This window comes from Pieris rapae, chromosome 1, assembly GCF_905147795.1.
Source record: "Pieris rapae chromosome 1, ilPieRapa1.1, whole genome shotgun sequence".
Lineage (NCBI taxonomy): Eukaryota > Metazoa > Arthropoda > Insecta > Lepidoptera > Pieridae > Pieris > Pieris rapae.
Genome location: NC_059509.1, coordinates 2,270,438 through 2,289,814, shown reverse-complemented (window position 1 = coordinate 2,289,814; position 19,377 = coordinate 2,270,438). Strand labels below are relative to the sequence as shown.

General features: G+C 34.6%; 1 protein-coding gene across 1 annotated transcript in view; it reads right to left on the bottom strand.

The window, feature by feature from the left end:
- Positions 1 to 19,377, bottom strand: part of LOC110996290 (oxysterol-binding protein-related protein 9) — a 47,966-nt gene that overhangs the window by 3,217 nt on the left and 25,372 nt on the right. The window contains exons 9-15 of the mRNA XM_022263886.2: positions 8,798 to 8,895; positions 8,058 to 8,164; positions 6,939 to 7,024; positions 6,266 to 6,446; positions 5,552 to 5,811; positions 861 to 1,083; positions 129 to 356 (exon numbers count right to left, since the gene is read on the bottom strand). Coding sequence (XP_022119578.2) covers positions 129 to 356; positions 861 to 1,083; positions 5,552 to 5,811; positions 6,266 to 6,446; positions 6,939 to 7,024; positions 8,058 to 8,164; positions 8,798 to 8,895 — 1,183 coding nt within the window. The remainder of the gene's footprint in view (positions 1 to 128; positions 357 to 860; positions 1,084 to 5,551; positions 5,812 to 6,265; positions 6,447 to 6,938; positions 7,025 to 8,057; positions 8,165 to 8,797; positions 8,896 to 19,377) is intronic.

The following is a 19,377-nucleotide window of genomic DNA, read 5'->3' as shown; positions in this document are numbered from 1 at the left end:
AAATTTCAACACATTCACATACAGTTAAAACATATAACCTGCTTTTTGAAGTCAGTTAAAAATAAACCACGTACATACTAATAACAATTCAATAAAAATTGCGACTGGTCGCACCAACTGCGACTTACCTGCGTGACCCAGGCCTCGTCACTATCAGAGCGCTTCTTAGCGGCATCCCTCTGCGTCTGCTCCAACAGTCTTTTAGCTGCAGTCGCGGCGTCCGTATCTGCGGCCCTCAAGGCAGCCGTGACGTACCTCCAAACGCGACGCGACTCGTGCGGCAACTGGCGACTGATCGGCGCGACTCGCTTGCGACACGTCTTCATCGTCGATACGTCGAACACTACTTCGTTACGCTGTAGGTACAATCGCTCTTTATTAATAGTCATTTTAACCGTCTGTCTAAGATATTACGACGATTTTTAAGGCAGTAAGCGCACCACCATAATGTTGGACCAGCCGAAGAACCGGCAGAAATATTTTCGAAATAAATTTAGAGTTTTTCAAGAGCGTACCAATTCTTAAAAGGCCGGCTACGCACTTGCGAGCCCTATCACATTGAGTGTCCATGGGTGGCGGATTTCATTTAAGGCTATATCCTAGCACGAATTGCTGTGTCAGTGTCTCGTGTTGGACTGGGTTGGAATGGAGAGCTGCAACACTGAGGCCCGGCCCGCTATGATAATTAAAATCAATTTCTATACAAATTTTCGTCAAAAAATGAATTGAAAGTGTCGAAAAATTGGCTATGTTTGGATATTAACATATATTTATTTCTCCATTTGGGGACATTCAAGTATTACTGCCATTTATCAGAGACAGTAGACGATATTAATGACAAAATAAAATTAAAATCTCACCCCAGAATCCGTCCACCGTCCATCCATCCTTGAATTCCATTCACCTTGTGCAGTATAAAACGGTTTCTTCTCAGTACCAGCGAACACTTCACACGTGACTCTATGTTTCTTGCCTCCATAGAAGGGTTTTGTAAGAAACTCCACGTTCGCCTTATGACCAGTTTGCACGCATTCTATTACTACGGAACCACCTAGTTCTATCCAGGGGATTGTTAATATTGACCTGAAAAAAATATAATAGAGAAAGATCAGTCATTAGTAAGGACCTGTCATTCATATAACTTCAAGACTAATAACAGAAAATTAAATAAAAATAATTTTAGGCCTGCGCCTCAGATTTCTGTAATTATTTCGTGATCATTGGTCAATCTAATAGGCAAGTAGGTGATCACTCTTCTGTGATTGACACACGCTGTTTTTGTTCACCATTCGATTGCACACAGAAAGTCTAATTGTGCAGCCGAGTTCAAACTTAAGATTCATTTATTTTAAATTTATTGTTATTAAAAACAAACTCAATATTGCCCAAGATTTAAAGAGGTTATAAGACCGACAATAGGCTAAATAAAAAAATATATTTATTTATTAATACTTCGTTGCATGCTTAATTTAATTGACGGCGGCCTTATCGCTTTCGAGCAATCTCTTCCAGACAACCACTCCAGTATATCCATTATAACGACTCCTTAACCCTCCCTAAGGTATAGGGTATTATAGAGGGTGTTATAACAAAGTGCTGTGTGGAAACTATACAAGTAACACAACCATAATATTGCTTTTTGGGAGAAGGGGAAATGTAGGACAAAATGAACTGTTGTCATATATTGATAAATTAAAATCACTTAATGTAAAGAATATTATCTTGTTTACATTTCCTTACATCAAAGATGCACCTAGGGAAAATAAAATTAGACATAAGTTGAACATGCTATTGCACAATAGTTTAACAACTAATAATATACAATTAAATTGTGACTTAGGTACACTACCTAATTTAATTGACTTAAATTGTATATTTAAATATAACTATTTATTGACAAAGGATAGGTTCCACCTACCTAATTATTATTTACAACAGATAGCTAATATGCTATCTTACTTTTTATTTACAACTAAAGCTAAACACTTAGCTTTTCAGACAACTGCTTCTATTGAGCAGTTTAGTTTCTTAAAAGGATGTAGTGATACTTGTAGTAACACTTCATGTATTAATAATAATTTAAATTAGATAGTGTGACAATAGAGGCGACCTCTAGCAATAATTTTTTACAACTCGGCTCAACACAAACATGTAACACTACTAACAACAATTGTTTAAACTTGATGCATCAAAACATGCAAGGTATGTTGGGCAAAGAGTTAGAATTAGAGTTATTTTTAAAATCAGGTAAAATTGATGTCCTATGCATTACCGAACATTGGCTTAAAAAATGCCAAATCATCTTTAACTTTGATCAGCACCAAGTTGCAAGTTCGTTTTGCAGATTGTCGGCGATTCATGGGGGCTCTTTGATTATTGTTAATAAAAATTTGAAGTATAAAGAGCGTAATGACATCGTGCGTCTATCTGTTGAACACTCTTTGGAGGTAGCCTGTGTAGAACTTGAGAATTGCATTATTTTAAGTGTTTACAGACCACCAAGTGCATCCTACGATTTTTTTGAAGAAAAGTTGGAGGAAATATTGTGTAAAGTTAGTTTTAAGAACAATAAGTATATTATTGTATGTGGTGACTTCAATATAAATTTATTAGAAAATACCTCCATTAGTAAAAAATTCAATATTTTATTAAAATCTTACAATCTTGTAAACTTGTTTCTCGAGCCCACTAGAATTACAAGTTCCACTGCTACATGTATAGATAATGTATTTACAGATGCAGAGGCAATGCAAACCTCAATTACAACAAATCTTAGCTCAGATCACTGTGGACAGTTAGTGGCGCTAAAATGTAAAGTGGTGAAACAAGTAAAAAAGAGCAGTGTGTTTGTTCCAGTAAATAAAAAGCGAATGGTGAGATTTAGACATAATATAGGTAAACACCTACCTCTATTACCGGTAGGTACTACCGTTGATACACAATACAACAATCTAAGTGATTGTATAAATAAGGAGTTCAAAACCATCTTTACCCCAAAGAAAGTCTCTGATTCGCAGTGTAAATCGTTCAGTGATTGGGCGACAGCGGGAATTTATAAAAGTAGACAACGGTTGTTTGACCTTTACGCTGAAAAGTCATACAATCATAATGAAGAATTTACTCTCTATGTTAGAAATTATTCTAAATTATTTAAAAAAGTTTGTTACGCGGCCAAGTCCTTATATATAAAAAACAAGATTGAAAATAGTACAAATAAAACTAAAATGACTTGGAAGATAATTGATAGTGAAACTGGAAGAGTCAAAGATCGCAATCGTGACATCGAACTATGTGTCGATAACACTATAATCAAATCTAACGAAGAGATAGCGACTGTTTTTGATAAGTACTTTTCTGACATTCCAATTTCGACTACCAAGTCTCTTAAATCGTCTCCCGCTCTCGCTGAATCGCTGCTCAAAGATAATGTAAACGAGTGCAAGGTCAGTTTTACATTCCGACCCATTGGTGCCGACGATATAGTTAGAATATTTAGAACTATTGATATTAAGAACACTACCGATCTTTGGGGTATTTCTGTAAAAATAATTAGTAGCATAATTGATATAATTGCCCCCCATCTAGCTATAATTTTCAACAATTGTATCGAAAGTGGGGAGTTTCCCGATCTTATGAAACATAGTAAAGTAATTCCTTTATTTAAAGCAGGTAATATGTCCGACCCCAGTAACTTTAGACCTATTTCCGTACTACCTACCTGTAGTAAAATCTTTGAAAAAACTATATTAAATCAACTTGTAAGTCATTTTAACGCAAACAAATTATTACACAATAATCAGTTCGGTTTTACCAAGGGTCGCTCGACAGCCGATGCCGGCGTTGAGTTATATAGATATATAGTTAAGGCTTGGGAGGAGTCGCATGACGCCTTAGGTGTTTTCTGCGACTTATCCAAAGCATTTGATTGTGTCCAACACGAGACCTTAATCGGGAAACTCCGCCACTATGGCATCAAGAATACCGCACTGAATCTTCTGACTTCGTACTTACATGGTAGAACTCAGAAGGTCGAAGTGAATGGTAAGAGGTCCTCTGGGTCGGCAGTGGATATGGGGGTACCACAGGGCTCAATTCTTGGCCCTTTCCTCTTTCTTGTTTATATAAATGATCTACCTTTCATGGTAGAGAAAAAACATCAGATAGTTTTGTTTGCAGATGATACGTCCTTGATTTTTAAAATCAAAAGACAAATGACCAATTTTGACGATGTGAACAACGCTCTCTCTTCGATTGTCCATTGGTTTAGTATGAATAACCTTCTGCTTAATGCTAAAAAAACGAAATGCATTAAATTTTGTGCAAGAAATGCGAGGGTTATGGGTACTAGACCAATTATAAATAATGAGGAATTGAATCTGGATGATACAACTGTATTTCTTGGGATCACCTTGGATTCAAAACTTCAGTGGTCCCCTCATATCAACGGATTGGCGAAGAGACTTAGCTCTGCAGCTTACGCGGTTAAAAAAATTCGCTCACTGACTGATGTCGATACAGCTAAACTTGTTTATTTTAGTTACTTTCACAGCTTAATGACTTATGGCTTATTGTTATGGGGTCACGCTGCTGATGTCGAATCTGTTTTCATTCTGCAGAAGAGGGCTATTCGTGCAATCTATAATTTAAAATGTAGGGAATCTCTCAGAGATAAATTCAAGGAAATTAATATACTTACCTTTCCCTCGCAATATATTTATGAAAATATTATGTTTGTATACAAAAATAGTGATAAATATACTAGATTAGAACATACGCACAATGTCAATACTCGGAACAAACGCAGGCTGCAATTTCCCCGTACTAGACTATGTAAAGTTAGTAATTCTTTTTTGGGGAAAGGGATACTCTTCTTTAATAAAATCCCAGAGGCTCTTTTATCTCTGCCTTTTAATAAATTTAAGAAATGTATTAAAGAAAAGCTGTGTAAAAAGGCTTACTATAAAGTTATTGATTATCTAGTTGATAAAAGGGCCTGGGACTAGTGCTGGGCAGGCTGCCTCTAATTAATTTGATATATTTGTTTTAAATTTTGTTTGATGATTTGCTTTTTTAAAAGAGTACCGAGAGTTTTTTACGCCGGCTTTTTCTCTCGGCCTACACCCTCTGTCTTTGCCGATGAGTAGGGATGCCTACAAGGAATTGATTGACGTGGAATAAGTGATACCTAGAAGATCTTATGTTCCAAAATAAACGTATTTTATTTTTATTTATTTTTTTTTTTTTTAGAGTAGTCTTAACGGCGATACTTTTCTTAATATAATTAATATATTGATCTATATGCTCTTCATATATACACGTTTCATATTATACGATTTCTAAAAATATTTTGTTTTAAAAATTTCGTTCCAACAAACCCTGTTCAGACTATCATTTGGAACTCATACGCGTACATTCAAAGTATTATAGAAATCTTTTTAATAGATTTTTTCATTTCTGACATTTATTTATTAAACAACAGATGGCGTTGTTTGATGTTGTAAATTAATGTAATAAAAAAAAATCTGATTGGTTCGCTATCGTTGGTACTAACCTGCCATAACCATTGGGGAACGTTAGGGTATACTCCTCTCCCAAATCCAGCAGTGTAACCAATCCCTTGCCGATATTATGAACACCGATAGAGAGACCCAGAAACTTGCTCTTCGTCCAAACCCAGGCCTCGAATTGGATGCGTTTGTTCACGTGTTCAGCGTAAAAGGCTGAGATAGGGGGATGATGGGAGACTTGTTCAGCTACGAAGGATAATTGTTCCGGCGAACACCAGGGAACAGGACCGTCGCCAACTTCTACCTGAAAGAAATTGTATGATTAACCTCCAATTTCTACATCAGAGTGCATCAAGTATTACGTCACGTAATTTTTAGAGATTAACCCCCCCCATCCCCTATGTAACGCACCCAGTGATTCATTAATTCTAAAAGTTGCCATTCGTGTGGTGTAAAGTATCGGAAAGATTTTGTCATTTTGCAACAATTTGGCGCGTCATCTTTGAAACCTGACAGCTCAATGTCAATGTGACATTTAGATGTCACGTTTTTGGTTTTGACTTTCATTAGGTCGCACGCTGAAGCCACTAGTGACTAGGCCAAAACTGATCTGATCTGAATCTGCGACAAACATTTGAAAATAATTTCTTAATATTGTTTTTAGGAGTCAAATTATTAAAAAAAAAACTTTCACATTCTCTCGCCATAGACGTTATTTGCTGGGGTTAGGCTGGGGTTCTGGGTTAAAATGTGTTTACCTTGTCTCCATTATTAGGTGGCTCAACTCCATCCAGATCCCAATGACACCTGAACACCTCCCCAAGTATGGGATTGTATGGTTTCTTGGCGACTTGTGATTTTCGCCCCGCATGGTACGAGCTTAGGTACCACCGTACCACTTGTACCATGCGTTCCCTTGGTGTCGGCATATCCACTATCCTAAAATTATTATAAACAATTTGAATTCACTCGAATTATCACGCCCACGTTCATTAAACCAAACGTCAAAACGTTATTTAAAAAAAGTTTTGCCAGAGAAGAATTTTATCTTCTTTCACGAATGAATGAAACTAGGTATACAATGAAATAGTGTTTTTTATATATAGATGTAAGAGGTTCTCCCTATAGCATCAATTCAAATGAATTTAGCAGCAAATGGACGCGTTTATTATAGGACCTCAAAAATCAGCTTTGCACCCGTGCGAAGCCGGGGCGGGTTCCTAGTCCCTTATAAACTAATGAGGTTAATACAAAAACGAAACGAAAACATTACAACAGAGAAAATAATACTTTTTATACATCTAGCATAAATTTATGAAGCCAAGAAATCCCATAATAGGTTTCCTAAAAATACCTTTGAGGGGACCCAATAAACGAGGCACGGCTAACAAATGCACGTACATTGAGAAGTTTTGTAAATAATGTACTTACTTAACGAATTGGTCTGGATGTGCGAACGAGTCCGCGTACATTTCAAGTAGTGATCGCCTCTCCAGAATAAATGTGGGTAGAACAACCTGAAAGAGTTAAAAATATTTATTTGATGACACTTCGTTGCATACAGAAATACAGTACAATAATTGCGATCTCAACTAAGCAACTGTAAAAACTACTACATTTTTTTTAAATTTAAATTTCGTTGCAGACATCCCATCATTCCATTTGTCCCTCTTTACTCATAAACGCGTTTTGGTCAAGGCTCACTTTGGTCAACGGCCCGGATAGATTCTGATAAATGAACCATATATATCAATAGTTGCTCCAGTTTTGCTGACACTTTATAATCGATTTTTGTAATTTTTTTTGTTCAATATCTGTATGATCGTGTATGTCATGTTTATGTCACATTAAAAATTGTATTTTTCGGTTCTTTTACCAATGTATCAGTGTGCCGAGCTTTGATAAGCTTTTATCAATATAAACACGGTCTACTCATGAACTTTAACGAAATTATTTAGTCAAATAGAATAAAACAAAAGTATTAAAACATATTTAGACAGTAAAAGGTACAATATCACGATAATTTCAGATCAGTTAGTACGAAAGTTAGCGATAAGATGTGGACAGGTAATGCTACTGTTAAGATTTGTAAAGGAAGAAGGAGAAGAATCTAAGCCATTATCAATTAATATATAATTTGTTTAAATCAACATTAAATATACCATAGACAATAAAACATCTGAGGATTCGCAAGAACAATAACGTTTGTTGTATTTGTAGTGTGATTTCAGTTGTGTGGTTTAGCGAATATAATTTGAAAACATCAATTTGTTAGATTAAAGAAAGTTTTTCTTTGACCGCCTTTTAAATGTATTATCGAGACTAAATTAATTTAAATATTTCACTAATAGCGACCCGAATATTTCAAATAGGCATTAAAGTTTAAACGTTTATAATTTTTATAGGGGGTAAACGGACAGGAGTTGATGTTGAGTGATAGAGGGCTCGCGAGTGCCTTGCCGGCCTTTCATGAATAGGTACGCTTCTTTCTCTAAGTGCCCTAAATCGAATTGTTTTGGACACACTTGGAAATCATTATATTTTGTATACCTTTGTGAGATCCATGCCAATTTTGACTTGTGAGAGGAGATGCGTGACCACTGAGCCATGATTCTCCATGGAGCCCAGATCGCTATCCGAGTCATCTTCGTAAAGAGCTGAAAATAGAGAAATATTCTTTCAAACTCCTTTCAAACAGTCTAGGTATTTTAAGAGTCCTCTATGTAAAAGAGTGCTATTAGACTTTAGTATCTATGAATAAGGGGCTTCTCAGACCTATACTAAAATTTGAAACACTATAACAATCTTGATGACACATCGAAATTATTATATAAATATATATATATATATTTATTATATACAGTTTCTAATTTCAGGAGTAAGTCACTACACCATTTAATCTCTTCCTTAAAACTTGGTAAAATTTCGATCAGATTTACATTTAATATATTTAAAGTTTTGAAACACGAGGTTAAACAATGTTATCGCTGACTCAATTCATTAGAAAATATTGAAAGCAATTCCTGTCACGTGCATTCTGGTTATGCGCGTGAGTCATTTCTACGTTTATTTTTATAAATAATCATATTTCACAATAGCGATTAAGCAATAAGAATTTTTAGTTTTCTTTTAAAGAAAAAATATTACGAAGTCCTGCTACTTCCCAAATATGGGGGCATGGGGTGATCCAGGCTTACTGAACAAAGGGAAGAATGGAGAAAGTTGTGTGGAGCCTAACATGACATTCATAAGACGAAGAGATAATTGTCTACATAGATAAAAAATGTTACCATCATAGTCAATCTCGCCGTCTCTGGTTCTAGGAAGGTCGACAGAGTGCGACGCCTCTGACTCGGAAGCACCCTCCGCCGCGCATGTACGACTTGCACTGAAACAATTAAATTAATTAAATAAATTAAATTACACGAAAAGATTTTAATAGTAAGAAATAGTTTCTAGAACCATAGGTGGCAGAGTCTGTGCATAAAGAGGAACTTTGCTGTTATGCTAATATAATTATTATTATTACTTGCTACCTGCATATCATGTATTCACAAAAATTATTTAGTAATTAGTCTTAAGATTTATGTCGTTGTTAATGGTAATTTAGACTATAGTAGGAATTGATTTGTTTCTTTAAAAATCATTTTCATTTATTTATTTATAAAATCTTGCCTACGCTCGGCACACTGATACAATGGTACAAGGAAAGAAAATATTATATAAGCACTTATATGCAAACATAACATACACGAACAGATTTTTTTGTATTTCTTATTTATTTATGTATAAATAAATAACCTGAAATATAAAAGAAGTCGGTTTAGTAGAAACACAAACTTGACACAGAAGTTTAATTTAATAATTATAGCAATTTTTATTTTGTTTATAAGAAAAAAAGAAAAACTTTTTTATACACAAAAACAGGATATTTAGGTAATAAAGTGCACTAGCCCCCACACACGGATTCCCTGTGTCGTGACAATAATTTCTACATAACACAATTTATATACGTAATAAACTATTTTTGCACACTAAAAATATTTTCTGTATCAGCAAAGAACAGGTTGACAAGATGTAGTTAATCATTTTCGCTCATCAATAAATACAACCTTATAAAAACCTCGTACAATCGCGAATTCATATTAACAATTCTTTTTATTTCCCCACGAGTCGTAATTGAAGAATCTGAAATATTCACAGATCAAGTTGTAGTATTTTAAAACAAAACGCAAAGGTCAACAAAAGATGAGTGACAGTATGCGTGGGATGACTAACAATGATGGAATCCCATTATGTAGAACATTTTTCCAATGCATTCACAAATTCCAATGAATGTACGCTATACAATTGATTTTCAAGATAAATCATATCTGAGAGCAGATATCAATATAAACTAGCTGTATTATTGCAAGGTTTATGATGGTATTCTAGAGTTATACACAGGGGTTGATTTTTTCTTTGTCGGTAAATAATATTACCATACATTCATTTATTTTGATTTTTGAACTCCATGTACAAGGATGGACGATTACCACGTCATTTATTTCACGAAGTATGATATTTCTGGCATGATTTAAGGGTTACTACCCTATCACAATAGTATATTTCATTACAAGTGCGGAAAGCCTGTCATTGCAACGAGTTTCGACGAATGTCACCCGAGCCGAGGCGCAGCCGAAGGTGAGGGTTGACAGTCGGAACAAGTTGCAATGACGGTACCGCACGTGTACTGAACGACTATTTTTAATACAGTTGCGAAAAAATTAAGCAATTTAATTAAACTATTTGCTTTTTTTCTATTCTCTCTACGGAATAAATTCGTTGCACGTAGATATGTAGCGACTTATATGTTTCCGGTAAATTGTTCTCCGAAGCATTTTATGCAATTATACTGCGTTCGGGTGGTATTCATTCAAATAAAATATCGTCGAAATTACTCATTTTGTGCAACAAATAACTCAACTCGAAAGAACATTTTTGGAAAATGGCGCCAACCGCAAAGAATATGAGCAAAGCTTGTTTTTTCTTTTCTTCCCATTCTGGGTAGGCAAAGGGAACTTGGCCAATACAGCCAATTCTTCAGTAGACTATTTTTATTGAAAGAAAACCAAATCTAACTCATTGAGTCGAATCATTAAATCTGATATTTAAACAAATAGTAGCTTCTTTTTAAAATATTTGCATGAATCATAAAAACTTCTGTGATTTTTTTTAGTAAAAACTTCATGGTTAGTTTTTTTCTTTTTAATATTTTTTTATTGATATGAAATATAATAAACCTAACCTAACTTATTGAATCCAATTATTAGTAAACTTTTTAAAAATACGTATTTGCATATATTATAAAATTCTTTTTAATATTTTTTTAATTGATATGAAATGAAAAGAAACCTAATCGAACTTATTGAATCCAATTATTATAATATTTAGAAATCATATATCATAAAAACTTCTATGAATCTTTTTAATAAAACCTTCGTGGTTGGTTTTTTCTTTTTAATACACATTGTTTTGACAGTTGGCAAAGAAAACGCACGAGTGCGGGAATGGCAAAGAAAAAGCACGAGTGTGTAATAGCCCACTTTCCGAACGCTATACGTCCCTGCAATATGCCACTTTTTGAGCAACTGTATTAAAAAATACTTTTACCAAATGCTTACTTGTTGTTAATGATAAATAATGATATGTATTTAATAATACCGCCGACCGAAGACATTGCCAGAGGGCTCGCAAGGGCGAAGCCGGCTTTATACACACACTTAATATTTTATTCATATAGGTACAATGTACACTTCCTCAAAAAGAAATATACAATAAATGCTTATAATTTTACATATACTGCCAGTTCTCAAATCAAGGCCGTAGAACGTTAATTACGTTTAATTACGTTTGGATGAATAAAGGAGGTTCACCTGATGTTTAATGATACCGCCGAGGGAAGACATTTTAAGAGGGCTCGCAAATGCGTAGCCGGCTATTTAGAAATTGGCACGGTCTTTTCTTAAAGGACCCTAGGGCGAATTTGTTCGGAAATACTTCAGAGTTCAGTGGGTAGCTGTTTTCACATAGTGGTGGTGTGCGTGCAAAATGCTTTTATAACGTTCAGTTGTGGAACGATGGACGTCGGGGTGATACGGTTGAAATATCGTATTCAGCCTCGACGTCCGATGATGAAATTCACTCCGGTTTGGTAATGCCGTAGAAGATGCAAAATGAGTAGAAGAGTCTTATTAAATTAAATCAAAATATATTTAATTATATTGGTAAAAAAAAGATCTCAATTTGCACATACTAGAACTGGCAGGAAACTCCAATCAAAAATTTTAATCGCCTAGATTTGAGTTTGGTTTCAGTATAAAATTTCGTATAAATAAAGATATATATTTTATTTATTTTTTAAAAATATTTTAATAATTATATATAGCAAACGAAACTAAAACAACGTATTCAGTTTTATGCAATTCTTGTTTCGTTAATCATTATCAACCTTGAATAGCAATTTTTAATATCGCACGGTCTATTTAACATTAATTAACGGAATGGCGATTCTAAATTAGCTGGAACACAGTATTCAAAATCACTTTAGAATATGCGACTCTTATTTTCTACGATTACTTCATAAACAAGATGAATAGTTGTTTATCATACTCAAAGCAAATTATTGATGTACTATCCCACGCGCTCGCATGAACAAAATGATGAAAAGGACCATCATGGAAAAGAAATAGAGTTCACCCTCTTACACAGTGGGCGGATGATCTTAGAGATTAGGATAAAACATTTATGTATAAAATATTAAGTGTGTGTATAATATTATATTCTGTAAGTATACATGAATATTTCAAGATATAAATAGGGCTTTATATCATTACTTTAATTTAGAGATAAATTATATTCAATACCGTATATTAAAGTATAGTTAAATAAAGGTAATTGCTAAAGTAGATTTTGTATGAAATCGTCATCGGGGTGCTTTATATAATAGATGATTTTAGTTTAACTCTATATTAATCACTAGCATACAAGAATAGAATACAAAGGAAAAAAGATATGTTAATTGCTATGTAACGAATGAATGCAATGTAACAGTTGAAGAAAGTATCTACGTCTGGCCACACTCTCGGGGAGTGTATGACCCACACTCACCCCATGATTTTGTTAATTAGTAAAAAACGAATGACTGCATTGTAACTGTTAAAGAGAGGGTCTACATCTGGAAATACTCTCGGGGCGTAACTCCGATAATATAGAATAGCGACGCTTATAAAACTAAAATAGCCTAAGGTAACAAAATGTACACCCTTGGCTAGTATATACACTCAGCCGGTAGTTGCGCCTGCAGCTATCGGGCCTAAATACTTTTTGAAATATCGGCGCCAGTGAAGTGTTCTGACTCAGCTCTTTACTTTTTACACAACAATGGCAGCGACCTATTTACATAATCGCACTGCCCACTTCTCTGCTCTATTCCATGTCCGACAGGGCCGAGTCTTAATGTGACTTAACCAAAATTATTGCCAAGAAGAGAGCCAATTGTGATGGAAGCGAAAATAATACAAAGAGCAGTCTACAAAATTCAAAATACCGATCATTTTTTTTCACCGGAAAAGCGATACCACCAATGGACACTCACCTTGTCAGAAGGCTTGCAGGTGCGTTGCCAGCCTTATCAACAAATTTTGTCATGATATGCTTTGTAAGAAAAGTTGTTGAACCATAAACTATTTATTTATGCAATCAACAACAATGCAAATTGTTGAAACGATATATTATCTGCCATCATGCCAACACACGACAATATGCCCTTAAAGACAGATCTGTCAACATATGATTGAACATCGTATCTACATAATATTATATATACTTTCTCCTTATGGTTCCTCCTCATTTCAAATATTATACTAACATATATAGTACTATAATGAGAATAAATCCGTACGTATATTATCTGAACAAATCTTCGATTACTCTACTGAATAGAACACTAATATCTATAAAATGATCGACGGTCACGATCGAGGTCATTGATAGCAATCAGCTGTAAGGTCGAAGGGCGTGTGAAGGTCAAACTTGAATTAATTTAAATTCAGAACGTTTTTCATAAACAGAGTATGTTGCACCCTTAGCCTACGTGACTGAAGGCTTATACAGATAATTTAGTAGTATTTAAGCGTAAGATAACATAATGGCCATTATGTGTTGGTTCAATTGAGGTGATAAATTTCTAACATCAGCTAAAAAGTAACTTTTATATGTGTATCTGTATATCACATAATATGAGGTGCCCGTTTGTCCACTGTTATTTAAGAAAAAAAGCTCACCTGAGGTAACATCTAAGGTCTATAGATAACATTGCTAGAAGGCTCGCAAGTACGTTCATTTATATCAATCCACACATCTAAAATCTATTATGAAAATTTAATTTCTACTTTGATGTGGTCGATGGCCTATCCGTTGGTGTGACTAAATTAAAACATTTCAAATCTCAGCATCCCTATAAATACACTGGGACAAGTTGACGATAGAGTGGTGAGGTGGATCAAGTCAAAGTATCGGTTAGAGCTTTTCAACACAGGAAAGACTTTCAGTAATGAAGAACAGTGCATGAAATACATTAGTTCCCAATGCATAGTTTAAGCAAGATTTATTATGTACTAAAGATTAATGTGACGTCACAGCGAAATCGCTAGAGCCCATTTGGCAGTGGTGCAATGTTTACGTCCATACGTTTACGAACAAATTTAGAAACGTTGATATAAAAATTATATGATAGAGATCTGAGGAGTTATATGACCGTCAATACAAAATTCAACGTATAAAATACACACAAAAGCTATTAGTCTAGAAGGTATAAGTTGTACCGATCTGGGCAGGCCATATCACAGTACCTTCGTTCTTGGAAAATGGCCTATTTGTATGTGAACTATTGGAATATGTACTATGTCACGAGAGGGTCTACATCTACTAATCTACGTAAATTATGCGTTATTGTTACTATTATTATTTTCGACTTTCTGATACTTTCACCACATAAATGGCAACTTTTAGGTTTACTGACGAGTGGGTGGTAAGGAAACGTTTTACTATGGGGTACAGAAAACGTTACGGTGCGTTACATTAGGGGGGGGGGGGGGCATAAATCTCCAAAAATTGGGTGACGTAATTCTTGACCGCTCCTAAACACCATGCTTTTGCTTACTATAAACAATTCATACTTTTCCCATCTTCTATATTCGTATCTACTTAAACTGGCTTCCACGTCGACCATCGGCTGAAGAGACCCTTGTTTGTGAAGCGTATTTGAATATTTTTCTATAAAACACTCACCTCTCGCTCTCTCTTCTCAACGACCAACGCCTGGATGTCAATGCTCGGATCATCCTTCCAATACTTCTACATAATCACAGTTCCCGCTGAGTCACAATGATTCAAGTTCAATGACACAGTATTTATAGTACATCGTGTGAGGTAACACTATCTTCTATTTTGGTCTGCGATGTAAAGGTTGGTTTCGGGAAGATGTCTTAAGAAGATGTTATAGAAGCGAATTTAGACAATGGGCTTACAAAATAATAAGTCTTATTCGGCTTTTTCGGTTCAAGCCAAAATTCTTCAAAAATTTCATTAATCTACTAAAAGCAAAGTAATTCTACTAATAGACCAAGGTCGATAATTTTTGAAATCAAATAAAATAACAGTAGAATGAAAACCATTCGAAAAGGAGGAGAATATTATAAAAATGAAAGGAAAAATAATTTACGGGCGATATGAGGTTGTGAAGGGGAAGGGGGTGAGTTTGTAAGGGTACAAAACGGTTTGTTAGGTTTTCCAATGAGTTTCATCCTACCATTATTTTTTTTCACTTTTTATTTATTTGTAAAGGCTAGCTACTACCCTGGTCTATAGGTTCTCGGTAATCGGTTTATTAATGTTACAAAATGATTAATTAATAAATAACAATTTTAATGCAGTAGGTTTCAATGCGATTTCTACGTCAAACATTTCCTATCTGCATCTCCATGCCCCAATTTTACTCAACAATTCTGACATTACGTGCCGTGGAATTGAGAACATTTCCGGCAATAGAAAAGCTTCAAGCATATTTTAAAAATGGAACATTTAGTTTTGAAATAAAAATCCTATGGATAGAGAGTCAGTCTTCAGTCATAAACCAGATTATAAATCTGGTTGATGAAAGAAGTTGCCGTAAAGACATAAAAAATGTGACAGTGTAAAAAAAAAGAAATGTCTGTAGCTCATATACGAAAGATAATTTGTTATTACATTCATAACCGTTTACGAGGACATCGTTTAGAACAACATACCGGTTATATTGACCAAAATTAAAGGTCCCGGCGGAATTCTATTGTATTAGGTACTTAATAACCAGGTCATCGGCTGTTACGGTAACATCGTCTATGAAGCTTATTAGTTTCCGCTTTAAAATGTCATTTTTTCCTTTTCAATTCTGACGCTTTTTGTAAAAATTCTGATAGTTTAGCTTTTACTGCGTTTTATTCATATTTTTTCAGCACAAACGTCACCGACAATTCTTTTATGTCCTTATTTCATTGAAACGGTCGAGCGATTTAATAGTGAAAGCGAAACGAGACTTACATTTCTAAGTATCGAAATATACCTAAATTATATAAAAACAACAATTGCATTTTACGTGAAAAATTCTGAAAACGACACGGTTTCTGCTTTATCCCGGTAAACATTGGTAAAGATGTATGTTAATTTTAATGATTTAATGGGCTCTATACATTAATTATAATTAATAAATCAAATTAATAATTATTCATTTGAGCGAGCCGGCAAAAAATTCAGCGAGACAAATCTATACATTTATGTTTTACACATCAAGTCCTTCACCGTGTCTATTCGTCTGTTCTCAAAAACAATTGCACCGAATTTGGTTATTCAATACATACTTCTTTTAAGTTTATTCCTTAAAAAAGATTAAATAGTGGTGGTTGTATGTCGAGGTTGCGCAATGAATTTATCGCGGTTTTCACCCAAACTTAAGGATGTTAAGTAATCCACCGCCCATGGACGCAATGCTAGAAAGCTCGCGAGTGCGTTGCCGGCCTTTCACGGTTTAGGTATATATCAACCTTTTTACGGGTTCACACGTAACGACCGCAACAATGTTGAAGCCAGAGGGTCGCTACATATACCCAATCAACTTTATTAAACATGTATCTTGTGGAGGCTTCTCTACATACCCCGCCCTGGCTTAGTTGCTTGACCCCATTTATTCGCTATCAAGGAAGCCTTACAAGTAATAATATATACCTATCAACATTAAATTAAAACTAGCCTCGTATCTTTTCGAAATTTTGTTCCATGAATGAAAAGGTGCAAATTGGAGTAAATTATTTGAAATTCTTTCAAACAATTAGCACTTATCCTTTTGTAACGCAAGTAGGTGTTTTCCTTCCGTATTAGGAGTGTCCTATGAATATAAAAAAATCACAAAATACAAAGGTTTTATTTTTCGCGCTGAAACCTAATTTGAGGGCAAAAACTAAGTAAGCTAGCCCTCGCCTTACACTTGAAATGGAATTGGGAACGCCGAAGCCCGTTGGAGAGGGTTTTAACCTCCTGGAACAAGAAACGAAGAAGACCATGACTAGAACACAAAATCGACGAGCTGACGTCATCATGTAGGTTTCTCGGGAAAAATAACAGATCGAAACGAAAAGTTTAGGACGAGGGATTTACCCAAAAAAGGTCCATACTGCTAACGTACTCATTTACTGACTTTTGTACGCTTCTTTCGCAAACTCTTTTTTTTCTTTTTTCAAATACTTTACTCTGAAAGTACTCAATTGTAAAATATTATACTAATTTATATGAGTATAATATTTTATATAGTTTAATACACATTTATTTATGTTGTGCAGGCACTAATGCTGCTTTATAGGGTATTTTCACTAGAACGATTATTGGAGCAGTCAGAAGACGCAACTGTCTGTAGAAACATCATCAGTCGTCTACACTCAAAATTAATATGCTATATGAAAGTTGTTTGGCTACATTATTAGACGAACATCCTCATTTAGCAAAAAAAAATCGACTCCAAAGAAAATAAACATTTTCCTCCTTTTTTTCACCTATCAAATACTTGAACACGAATAACAAAACTAACAGACATCTTTTTTGTAAGTTTTATATTATGGAAAGAAGTAGCACTCTTTTTATTTTTAAGAGCAAGTCTTAAATGCCCATATAGAAAGTCCATTGGAACACAGGAGGTCTAAACGACGACAGTCGATGACGAGATGAAAATAAACACAATCGAAACTCACTAGAACAACATAGCTTATTACCATTTATATCATTGTTTATTTTTTTCCACTTAAACCTTAATCTCCGTTATTACGAATTGAATAGTATTTGTTGCCAACGGGAGCCAATGCATGGTGTAACTGAATTAGTAAAATTAATTGGGAATTATTTTGAAACCGCTAAACTTAACCAGCAGAATTACTTATCAGTCAAACATCTTCTATAGGGTGATACCTCACACTATATACCAGTTAAAGGTCTAGTAACAGGCATTAAGTGGATAATCAGTGGCAAAGATAGGATGACTCCATTTTATTGAAGACAATTGTAAAGGGTCGGTCAATATAGGTACGTCATACAAATATTACGTCTGCAAAAGTAAGGATAGCCCAAGCATTTGTTCAGTGGTTTCACGCCGTTTCTGTTCTTTCTGAAGCAATTTTTTAAGGTTTTCAATGCCCTTGCATTGAAAACCTTAAAAAATGCCAGCGCGATTTTGTATTAAAAATTTGCTTTCTAATTCACTTTTGAGAAAAAATAAATCTCCCATTGTCCTGTATGCGTGGGAGGTCAATTTCACGAAATATATAATATGTTGCTTTAAATTATGTATTTTAAGCGTTATTAAGAGACGAGATCTATAGTAGTTTTACCCATATTAAAGTGTTAAGTCAGAGGTCATGGGTTTTCCGATTTATATTCTCTTACAGTGTCCTTATATGACGTGACAAATTTATAATAACATCTTAGGAATGGAAACGTCTGGATGGAAATATACAAATATTAAATTTTCTATCAAAAAAAAAATCGCCTAAAACGCAATCCTTAAATATATTAAACCGTTGCGACGATTATGTCAACCGAGAAAGATCCATTTACATAAATGTCTAAAATGCATTTCATCACAAAATTTGCTTAAAAACAACGAGATTGACCTCAATAATTTTGGAAACACGCAAATGTGATCCACTAATACTTTTCTATAGCGAATCAAGTTACTATAGTTAATACATCAACACAGTTCCAATCACAGAGTTATTAGCTTCACCAAAACCAACCGTAAACATTCACCAGGAGCACACGAAAACAAAGAAATATAAGTATATGCTAGGTCGACTATTGATCGGTTACAGAGACCGTGACACGAAACCGTGCGTCTCGGACCGCTATCGGCGGCGCACTGAGCTAAGCTGTATATGGGTCAAAGATTAGAACAGATGCGCAACCGAATTAAGGGTAATATGTGGTCTTTAGAATATTTCAAGGATAAGGTTGTGAGATTTACTAGTGTCAGTGAAATCCCACCAATAGATTTTGTATGTACGCAAATTTCACTTGCTCACGGATAATATTGTGAGGTAACTGACATGTTAACGATCTACTTGTAACACGCAAAGAAACCTGATTACCTATTTGGATAAAAATATAATAGAAGCAGACTCATAAATACGTACGGACTTTTAAAACTTCCCACAATGTTATATGTATTAGACGAACATTGCCCACCAGTGATATAGTATCTTTAACCAAAATAGGTGTTTTTTTTTTATTGTATGGTTTAATTTATGTACGT